General features: G+C 38.7%; 1 protein-coding gene across 2 annotated transcripts in view; it reads right to left on the bottom strand.

The window, feature by feature from the left end:
• Nucleotides 1-9,812: 9,812 nt before the first annotated feature.
• Nucleotides 9,813-12,004, bottom strand: part of NOL4 (nucleolar protein 4) — a 140,338-nt gene continuing 138,146 nt past the window's right edge. For both annotated transcript variants that reach the window (XM_070749153.1, XM_070749152.1), the window contains one exon: nucleotides 9,813-11,750. In XM_070749153.1, coding sequence (XP_070605254.1) covers nucleotides 11,557-11,750 — 194 coding nt within the window. In that variant the 3' untranslated portion in view covers nucleotides 9,813-11,556. The remainder of the gene's footprint in view (nucleotides 11,751-12,004) is intronic.

Consider the following 12,004-nt stretch of genomic DNA (forward strand, 5'->3'; position numbering starts at 1 on the left):
ATATAGATATTTTGTGAGTTGCAGTTTCCTGATGTAAAGGAATATAAATGTACTATCATTTTGGGACAGCAGATTAGAAGACAATCAGAAAGCATCCCCAAATAGAGCAGTTTATTAAAGTTCTGCACTGTTTGGATGGCCTGTGCTAAAAAGGACAGGGTGTATATTTTTTTGTCTAGTTTCTCATGGCACTTATTTTTATCTTCAGATTAAGGGGTTTTTTAATATTATTTTTTATTAGTTTATAATATGACATACAAAGAATAAAAAGTAAATATTAGGGAAATTAGAGAAGGGAAAAGGAAAGTGGATAGTGGGGGAAAGCAAAGGAAAAAGAAAGTTGTATTTTTCTCTGATTTCTTATGGCACTTGTGTTTATCTTCTGATTAAGGTTTAAATCATGTTAGAGAATTATTAATGGGTGTCAAAAACTGGAGCTTGAAGACTGCCCATTAGGAAGCTATTGCCCAAAATGCAATGTAATATGGTATCTGTAAAAAATGCTGATAAACTAAGGTGCTACCTTACATAGATTCAATATTACAGAAAATAGATTTTGAATTAGAATAGAAGCTAAAAAGAGGGGGAGGAGCCCATATCTGTTGGTATATAATTATGCTGTCCATTATTTGACTGGCATAGATATTCCTGCAGAAATATATATTCTTTCATAAAATTTTAAAAGTGATAGAACCTGAGGGAAGAAGAAGAATATACAGTGGAACCCCGACATAAGAGCTGCTCTACTTAAGAGCAACTCGAGATAAGAGCTGGGAGGGGAGAGATATTTTTGTTCTACTTACAAGCCCAAATTCGAGATACAAGCGCCAAGGAGCTGTCTCCTGAAGCCAAACGCTAACTTCCGCGTTCGGCTTCAGGAGACAGCTGCGAAGCGGCGCGCGTGTTTTAAAAGGTTGCAGCCGGCCTGGGGGGCTCGGGGGGGTGCTTGCAGCTTTCTTTCTTGCTCTTTTTCTTTCTCTCTTTTACCTTCCCTTCCTCTATTTCTTCTTTTCTTTCTCCTTCCCACCTTCTTCCCTGCCTCCCTCCCTTCACTCATTCCTCTCTTACTCTCCCCTTTCATAAGTTTCCTTGCTTCCTTCCTCTGTTCCTGTCCCTTCCCCCTTTCTTTCTTTCTTTCTTTCTTTCTTTCTTTCTTTCTTTCTTGCTCTTTTTCTTTCTCTCTTTTACCTTCCCTTCCTCTATTTCTTCTTTTCTTTCTCCTTCCCACCTTCTTCCCTCCCTCCCTCCCTTCACTCATTCCTCTCTTACTCTCCCCTTTCATAAGTTTCCTTGCTTCCTTCCTCTGTTCCTGTCCCTTCCCCCTTTCTTTCTTGCTTTCTTTCTTGCTCTTTTTCTTTCTCTCTTTTACCTTCCCTTCCTCTATTTCTTCTTTTCTTTCTCCTTCCCACCTTCTTCCCTCCCTCCCTCCCTTCACTCATTCCTCTCTTACTCTCCCCTTTCATAAGTTTCCTTGCTTCCTTCCTCTGTTCCTGTCCCTTCCCTCTTTCCTTCCTTCCTTCCCACCCTCCGTCCATTCATTCACCCATTCCTCTCTTGATCGCTTAAAGCCGGTCCCTGGTGCAAAAAGGGTTGGGGACCTCTGTCCTACAGGATTGGGTGGCAGAGAAGTTGAACATATGTAAATTTAAAAGTTTAAGAAAGTTTACAAGTTAAGTGAAAGAAACTTCATTATTCATTTATATGTACATGTACATTTCTTCATTAAAAACATGTCTTTCTGCATAATTTAGACTAACTTTGTGAGTTTTTTGAGGGCTGGAACCAATTAAAATTATTTACATTAATTCCTATGGGGAAAAGTCGTTCGAGATAAGAGCTGCTCGACTTAAGAGCCCAGGTCTGGAACGAATTAAACTCGTATCTCGAGGTACCACTGTACACCCCACAATTAAAACACTGACATGTGTTGTAACAGGAAGCCCACAAAAGTTTATACATTTCAAATTGTATCTACAGCTCTCATTGCCATCTGCTGGCTGTGTTTGTTTTTTGAATGGAAGGAGTGTTTAACTGCATAGGACATGTCCTTTTTGTTCTCCTGGAAGAGAATCTTAGAAGGCCAAACTTATAAGAGCAGCTAAGGAAGCAAATAGACATTACCTAAATGGCCAGTAATAACATTGTAAAAATAGCAGAAGCTATGCATACATACCAGGGGTGAGCTGTTGGCCAGACGGGGGGAATGCAGTGGGGTAGCAAAATTGGAGCTCCACCCCAGAGCACCCAATTTGCACTGAAAGAAGTTGAAAGAAATGCAGGGCATTCTGTATAAGCCACGCCCACAGTGTGGTAGTAAAAGGTTTGGTAGCCCTTCACTGGTATATATATACATACAGTAATGGGCAGCCAAAAAATTTACTGCCACACTGTGGGTGTGGCTTATTTTATGGGTGTGGCTTAATGGTCATGTGACTGGGTAGGAGTGGCTTGCCAGCCATGTGACCAGGTCATTGTTCAAGTGAACTGTTAAGTCCTCGACTTACAACCTTATCAGTGTCGCTCGCTGGGGTGACAATTTGCTTCGTGTTTCCCGCACTCTCTTTCCTGGGTTGCCCCCTGTCTCAGGCTGGGTAGCTAGGTGAACGGGTGCTGCCAGAAGCATAAATGCTGCCAGCGCCACTTCCACCCACGCCTTCTGTTTGCACCTCAGGCGGGAAGTGGCCGTTTGAGGCTGGAGGGGAGCCGGGCAGGAGAGAGGGAAGCTCATCCGAGGCCAGGAAGGAGGAAAGAGGAAAAAAGCAAGGAGCGCAGACGCAGATGCAGGGGGAAAAAAAGGAGAGCCGAGCCGAGACCAGTAATTCAGGAAGTGACAGCCGCCGATCAGCTAAAGCTGCACACACATCTTCATTTCTGCCGTTGGAACTGCGTTCCACCCCGTCCTGCCTGCTGCCCACCCCTGCATATATACACATCAGTAGCGGGTTCCTAGCAGTACAGTTGATGCCATTGTACCAGTAGCAAAAATCTCCGGCATGCATTCATGCGCACATTCGAGTGAGATTTTGCTTCTTCACATGCGCAGGAAGCAAAATCTAGCAAGGAAACGCGTGTGCATGTGAGATTTCGGTGATTTTTTGCTTCTGCGCATGCACAGCACCGGTAGTGGTGGGAGCGGCAACTCCCGCCTGATTCACATATACACACATACACACATGCATACATACAATTACAAACTGAGTAAGAAGGAAACAGTATTTTAATTTTGTGTCCTTGTTATAGGAGAAAATATGGGATATTTTTCTTGTGGGGGTAATCTATTAAAAAAAAAAGGACTATCCACAAAAGAAATTAAAAAATCAATAATCTATGGTAAGACTTCTCTGAAAAAAGTAAAGCCGGAACTCAACCTTGCTTGTGTGGGTTTACAGAAACATATGAGCAAGACTAAATAAACTGCTGTTACATGTATATTACATTTTACTAGTACCAGCAATACTATTCAGCTCATTAATGAGCTAATTTTTCTGTTAGATTGTCATTTGTATTACAATTGCTATTCATCCATTAAAGATCCCATTGCATGTCTAACGCATTGCAAACAATGACCAATTAGCAGTTGCTAGCAACACTAAAGATTTATTTAACGTCCAGATGGACTTTCTATCTCTGCCATAGAACGTAATTTCATATCTGGATGCATGAAAATTGCATTTAGAATGAGAAAGTAAAATTGGATGCTTAAATGATGGTAATGAGCCTTCTGTTGTTATATGCTTTCTAGAATATTGATTTAAATAGGCAGCACGATAATAAAAGTTCACTCTGTGGGATTTGGCTATATCCATCTGCGGGTTGACCCACATCTCACATATTTCCTAGTAGAAAGGCATTTATAGAATTGTTGACTCTGAAATAAATACCAGCTGCTGTTAAGTTACCTATAGCTTTTTTTCACATGGAAACTATTCCATATTACCTCCTTCACAGAAGGTAACCATATGTGGAGCAGAAGGTTCATTGTGGCAATCTTTGATTATTTTGCACTTATAAAGCTTATATAGTGTTACAGTAATGCCTTTGTATTACACTAATCTATACTATTGTACTGTAATACAATAGATATCACTGAACAGCACTACAGTCAAGCTCAAAGGTTCTTTGAAAAATTGATGTCAATTGATGTCAATTCATCATGTCAATTGATGAATTTATATTTATATTTAGATTAGATTTATTGGATTTATATGCCGCCCCTCTCCGCTTATATTTATATTTATATTTATATTTATATTTATATTTATATTTATATTTATATTTATATTTATATTTATATTTATATTTATATTTATATTTATATTTATATTTATATTTATATTTATATTTATATTTATATTTATATTTATATTTATATTTATATTTATATTTATATTTATATTTATATTTATATTTATATTTATATTTAATTTTGATTTAAAAAACAATTCATTCGACAATCATACTAAGAAACATTCATTGGTCAGGGGGGAAGATCTAAAACCCCCAGGCCTGGCGGCAAAGATGAGTTTTTAAACTCTTTCGGAAGGCAAGGAGGGTGGGGACAGTGCAAATCTCTGGGGGGGAGATTATTCCAGAGGGTTGGGGCGCCCACAGAGAAGGCTCTTCCCCTAGGTCCCACCGGTCGATGGGACCCTAAGGAGACCAACTCTGTGGGACCTCATCGGTTACTGGGATTTATGCGGCAGAAGGCACGGTCTCGGAGGTAATCTGGTCCTATGCCATGCAGGGCTTTATAGGTCATAACCAACACTTTGAATTGTGTCCAGAAACAGATTGGCAGACAATGCAGTCGCGGAGTGATGACGAGATATGGGCATGTCTATTACAACACCAACTGCAATTGAATAAGAGAGTAGGAGAAGCCACTGGAGTTCGATAAACCACTGGATGAGAATGCCAAAAACATTTTCAAAGCTTAGGAAGCCTTACGAATCTCAGCGGCTGACTAGGTCCCACAGAGTTGGCCTTCTCAAGGTCCCGTTGACTAAGCAATGTCATCTGGCAGGGCCCAGGGAAAGAGCCTTCTCTGTGGCAGCCATCCCTCTGGAATCAACTTCCACCGGAGATCAGAACTGCCCCCACCCTCCTTGCCTTTTGTAAGTTGTTGAAAATTCACTTGTGCTGCCAGGCATGGAGAAATTGACACCTCCCCTAACTACTTGGTTTATGTATGGTTTGATTGGGTTGTGTGATTATTTTATTACAAGGGTTTTTAAATTATGTTTTGAACATTGGATTTGTACATTGTTTATGTTTGTTGTGAGCTGCCCCGAGTTTTTGGAGAGGGGCGGCATACAAATCTAATAAATTATTATTATTATTATTATTATTATTATTATTATTATTATTATTAATTATTACATCATGCAGTCCTAGGTCCTTGGGAAGCGCCCAACGGGTGATGAAATATGAAATCCAGCATAGTGATCTCGTTTGCTGTGTTTTTTATTATTATTATTATTATTATTATTATTATTATTATTATGATTATCATTATCATTATCATTATCATTATCTTTATCATTATCATTATCATTATCATTATCATTATCATTATCATCTCCTCAAGACAAGCTTAGGCTTAAATCATGGCTGCATCATCATTAGTGATTTCCCTCTTATCAGAGAGCATGGAATAAGAGCAGCAAATTGTGTAAAATAGTCCTAGTTTGTCCAACATTCATTCAGAGGACTCAGAAAATCTGAGTTCAGGCTGATTTGGGCAAGGCTACAGTAGTGTATGGCACACTGGTAGCTCATGGTGTGTTGTATGTGCAGCTTTGCTTCTATTGCACGCACTCATGCGTCCCAGTGTATTTTATGTCATGTGCATGCACAGAAGCAAAATCTTGCAAGGGGACATGAGAGAGAGAGAGAGATATATATATTTTGGCATTTTTTTGCTTCTATGCATGCACATGTCCCCTTGTGTGCATCTTCTCACAAGATTTCAGCAAGTTTTTGCTTCCTGAGCATGCGCAGAAGCAAAAACACACTGAGACACATTTGTGCGCATGCAAGAGAACTGAAGCTGTGCATGCAGCACACCAGTAGTGACAGTAATGGCAATCCGCCCCTGATCAGCATCTCTAAAGTGTGGAATAGGGTTGATATTCTTGTAGGTGTCTGTAATATGGCAAATGATTTAGCTTTACTAGATAAGTGGTCAAAGCAATGGAAACTGTGGTTTAATGTTGTCAGATGTAAAATAATGCACATGGGGAAAAGGAATCCTCAATCTGAGTATTGTATTGGCAGTTCTGTGTTAGCAAAAACTTCAGAAGAGAAGGATTTAGGGGTAGTGATGGGTGAACAGTGCTGTCAGGTGTTAGGGAAAGCAAGTAGAATGCTTGGCTGCATAGCTAGAGGTATAATAAGCAGGAAGAGGGAGATTGTGATCCCGCTGTATAGAGCGCTGGTGAGACCACATTTGGAATACTGTGTTTAGTTCTGGAGATCTCACCTACAAAAAGATATTGATAAAATTGAACAGGTCCAAAGACGGGCTATAAAAATGGTGGAAGGTCTTAAGCATAAAACATATCAGGAAAGACTTAATGAAATCAATCTGTATAGTCTGGAGGACAGAAGGGAAAGGGGGAACATGATCAAAATATTTAAATATGTTAAATATTCGTAAGGTTCAGGAGTGGAGTGTTTTCAACAGGAAAGTGAACACAAGAACAAGGGGGCACAATCTGAGGTTAGTTGGAGGAAAGATTAGAAGCAAGGTGAGAAAATGTTATTTTACTGAAACAGTAGTAGATGCTTGGAACAAACTTCCCGCAGACATGGTTGGTAAATCCACAGTAACTGAATTTAAACATGCCTGGGATAAACATATTTCCATCCAAAGATAAAATACAGGAAATAGTATAAGGGCAGACTAGATGGACCATGAGGTCTTTTTCTGCCGTCAATTTTCTATGTTTCTATGCTACTACCCTGTTGCTGTTACCTCTTAAGTAGCTGGACACAGCAGTGCCTGAGAAGTGCTGCTGGAAGCTAGAAATAGTAGAATAGTGAAAGGAAATGCATTCAGAAGGGACTGAAACAATATATCAGGATGGAAAAGGTCCAGTTCCCCATTTCTTCTCCTCATTGGCTCCTGTTAGAACAAAAATGAATCTGTAAAACAACAGTTGTTGCAGGAGTGGGTTCCTCCCGGTTTGGACCAGATCACTCGAACTGGTAGCAACCTGCTGGTGATGACATGATGGTGTCACGGATCTGTTGTGAGTGGTCCACGCCCAGGTCAGTTAGTCTCTGAGGAGGATGAACCAGGTCCGTGTTGTTACCCTAGGCCAGTAATCTTGACAACTGAGTCAGAGAGTGAGAGTGAGGGAGAGTTGGAACCTGTATAACCTGGAGAACTACCAGAGACTGTAGAAACCCCAATTCGGGTAATATCTGACTCAGAGGAGGAGGAGGAGGGGCACATTGGGGATCAGGAGCCCCTATTAAAAGCCAGGGTCAGAAGGTCACGAAGCAGACAGGAATATCTTTATGGGAAAAGTTCTAGAAGGTGAGTCTATGAAAGACAGTCTAGAGAGTTATATCTCTAAGAAAGAGTTGACCACACCCAAACAGTATGCATGAGGATTTATGGGTAAAAAGGTGTGGAGATTCAACATTTCAATATGTAGAGCAAAGCCTTGCAGCATAACAGCCTCTCCTAATCCTCTTGGATCCTGAAATCCTGGTCTTGAATGTAGTGAGTGAGTAAAAGCTGTCAGAACCGAGAAGTAATTACTTTGAATTATGATCCCATTTTGGCAGGCTAGTGACTTTGCTGATAACGCCTGAATTTGCAGTTGGCCTGCATGCCCATGATCTCATCACTGTTTCTAGCACGTTTCTTTGAAAATAAATGCCTTTACTTCCAAGTCTTAATTGGGGATTAATTATTGAGAAATAACCAAGCCGGACAGAACAGGATCCAGTTTGGTCGGTTGCAGTTCTGTGAACACCGCCATCTTTTTTTGTGGATTTTTTACTGTTTGGAAGCTTTTTCCTTTGCTGCTGCTAGAAAAAGGGACCGACCGCCACCGGGTTTATACTTACCTTTATTCCTTCACCTGAACCACAACTGATGAGCTCCTCAGCTATGTTTGGCCTGTTATAGGTACTCAGCATGCGCAAAAGAAGAATTGCGCAATACATGTGAGCGTATCGAGCACATGCACATGAAACGGCGTGATGCAAATTGGTGGTGAAGGTAAGTGGAACCCAACCCACCTTCTTTATTTATGTGGATTTCCAGGCCACCCTTCTGCAATGTTATTTACATAAAGAGAATTCCTAAATAAACATGCTGCTTGTGACTACTTTGTGATTCTGAATTCTCTCTTTCTTATTCTCTCTCTTTCTTTCTTTCTTTCTTTCTTTCTTTCTTTCTTTCTTTCTTTCTTTCTCTCTCTGTTGTAATTTTATTCAGCTTGGATTAAAACAAAATGTCCAAAGAAGGTTTATGGAAAGCAGCAACTTAGGAGTTCTCAATGGATAGTCCAGCTCAGTTCTGATCCAAGGATGTGATTGGGGAATGTTTGCATACAATATGTCAACAGTTTGACATATTGAAGGAGGACAATAAAGCTGGAGGAATCAATTAATTGCTTTCCTTGCTGCATGTACATAAGAATATCACTGTTTGGTAGTGACTCAAAACAATTATGATGAAGGCAGAATACAAACCATGGGAGCAGCAAATTTCTTTCCACTATGATTTACTGCCAACTTATAGTTGGATGGCTAACACTTTTAGCTAACAACAGGGAAGGCCAAAGAGCTTTCCATGAAGAAAATTAAAGGAATTATGTGACCCTCGTATGCATGGTATGTTTATGTGTATGTTTGGTTTTATATATTAAGGGGTTTTAATTTGCTTTTAGTATTGGATTTTATTGTATATTGTTCATGATTGTTGTTAGCCGCCCCGAGTTTTCGGAGAGGGGCGGCATATAAATCCAATAAACTTGAAACTTGAAACTTTTTGCATAGCATTATGTAGTATCTTACTAAACAATGATTGACAAGAGTTCATCTATTTGTTACTCTTTCATGTCAAGCCACCAGTTCTCCAATATGTGAAGCAAATTTGCCACCCCTTGGCAACAGGTGGCAAATTTTGTTCACACCTTGGTTTCCTGTCCTTGTTCATGCAACTGGGATCAAGAAAGTAACTTGACTGCTGCAGGTACAGAGTGATGGACATATTAAACAAAAGAAAGGCAAATATTTTGGCTATATTAATCAAAGTTGAACTGCTGGTGGCTTTTGTGGCTTTTGATGTATCTAGAGGATTGGGTGGTATCTACATTTTCTAATGCAATGTTATCATTTAACCTTCAAAATACATAGTAATACATTGTAATTTTCCTTCCCTTTCTTGTCAGCATTTATTTGGGCACACATTTTTTTCTTTGTTTCTTTTAAAATAATGATGTTTATTTTACCAAGTTTGGATTGCTAGGGAAGTTTTCAGGGCCTTAATACCAGCACTATACCAGTTTGTGCTGCAGTACTGCAGAGATTAGGATTTTTTCTAGGTATTTTACAAATCTTCGCCATCTACTTGTGAGATATAATAAGTTAAAAAAAAGTTCCATAGGCAATTAAACAATTTCACTGAAATACAGGCAATGATGCCAGCAAAATGTATGCAAAGCATGCTTCTATTTGATTATCTAAACCATCATTATGTTCAGATGAATATTTTATTTTTTTTATAATTTGAATTTAAATTGCCCTGAGAGAAGAGACAAAATTTTATGTTAAACACTGTTTCACAAGCATGCATTGAAACACAGATGTTTATTCACCCAAACAAAACTGAAAATTGTTCCCCCAGCCCTCATTTTTTTTTAAATTTCATTTAAATTGTGAACAATTGAGTCTACAACTTGACAGCTTGTGTACTTAGGTATCTCCAAAACACTCATTTCAATAGGCTTTTTCACACTGATATTCACCAACAGTATCACAAAAGTTCTCTTTTAAAAACATAATTGTATGCAACAGTAATTCTAGAAACACTAAAGGGAAAAAGCATAGCAATGTCCAGTTACAAGAAAAAAGTGCACATTACTTTGTCACAACCACAGTCATTACTTGAAAAACTATATGTAACAAGTAGATATAAAATATCACTGGATGCCATAAACTCATTGTTGAAAAACCAAAGTACATAAAAAATTGTACACAAAAATAAGGCAAATTTAGGAATGCACAAGGAACTTGTTATTTAACAAAAGCTAATCAACAAAACAGATATTACATAAGCCCGAAGTAAAATACTTCTCTCTAAATACATAAAAATAAGCTTTCCTTAGCACACAGCAAACACCACTGATGTGTATCTGACATCCTAAAGTAAGAAATGGGGATGGGGAAGAGGGGAGGGGAGAGGGAAGTTCAAGGGAAAGACATTTTATTTAAATGGCAACTTTTATCGTTTACCATTTTTATACAATTTTTAGTTTAGCATAAGCACTATAAAATCACATCAGAAGTGTCAATGGCCCTTTTGAGTTACATATTCATTTAGAAAGAAAGAAAAGAAATATACACAAGAGTGCAAATTTTCCGATTGTCACTTGCAACCTCTTCACATTCAGTCATCTACATCCATTCACTACTAGAAGGGTTTGTACAAGACAGCAGCAGCAATCCTGGAGTTAAATGAGCTGGCTTGTAGGAAATCCCTTTAAAAACAAAATTAATGCTATGTCTTTTGAAAATATCTCTCACAGCTTGATCAACTACTAATAAGTTGCAACACCTTATGAAACAGAAGCAAAAAATGCTATGAGTTCAGGAACGTCTGCTTCCTGCAGAAGTAAGTCCACAAACGTTTGATAGGAAACTACAAGGGAATGGCTGATTTGCGTGAAAAATATGCCTTGAGGACAGAGATGAATTGGAGAAGGGATTAAAATTTCATTGAGGAGGGCTTATCAACAGCTCCTCAAAACTTCATTTGAAAAATCAGTGAAAAATTTTACCAAAGTAAAAATGATCAATTTAGAACGTGAACCAGCCTTTTTTTTTCTTGGTTTTTTTCCTATAAAAATTACATTTTATTTAAAATACAAGATCCTTTTCATTGCAACAACATCCTGTTAATATCAGGGCTTTTGGCAACATTTTGCCATATAATGCAGCTTTGAGTCCATTGAATCAGTAGCACATTCCATTAATATTGCACTTGGATTCTGAATCAAATTTGAAACTCCAGCATATATGTTGTTCCTGTCCACGTTGGAATGGGTTAACACTTCTACTGACTTTTTTTTTTGCTATTGATGCTGACACATGAAAACAAACTAAACTGGTATTACAAAGGAGCTTAAAAATGTCAGAGATCCAAGTTCGCTTGGAGAACCACAACACATCGAGTACACTGAGAACAGTGTGGCATAATGGAAATCAACTTGTCAACAAGACCGCAGCACATGAAAAGATCTGCTCCGAAATATCAAAATGTCATCAGTGGAAATTCTATGATAAAACTAGATCAGCAAGATAATAATGTGTGTCTCAGTTCTGCTGCAAAATAAGGTTTTCCAGTTCATCTGCAGAACGTAATAAAAATGCTGCTGATTCTCTATATCCTGCAACCAGTTGTCGTACTGCATTAATTTCAGTTGGATTCAGCTGAGGTCTAGAGCTCGTATTGCTAGAAGACCCGGAAGTGCTTGCTAGCTGCCTCTTCATACTGAGATCAGTTGGACCTGAGAAAGAGAATTAAAAATGAATGAAACATCAAAATAATCTCATAGATTCACAGACTTGAATGGGCTTTGGAAAATTAATTAAACTTCCTGTTCAGTGAACAGGAATGCAATATAGGATGTTTCTATATTATCATTCCTTGCCTGATAAGATGGCTTTCCATTCATACAGGTCAGAGGTGGGATTCAGCAGATTCTGATCAGTTCTGGAGAACTGATAGCAGAAATTTTGAGTAGTTCAGAGAACTGGTAAA

The sequence above is a fragment of the Erythrolamprus reginae genome, chromosome 3, assembly GCF_031021105.1.
Source record: "Erythrolamprus reginae isolate rEryReg1 chromosome 3, rEryReg1.hap1, whole genome shotgun sequence".
Lineage (NCBI taxonomy): Eukaryota > Metazoa > Chordata > Lepidosauria > Squamata > Dipsadidae > Erythrolamprus > Erythrolamprus reginae.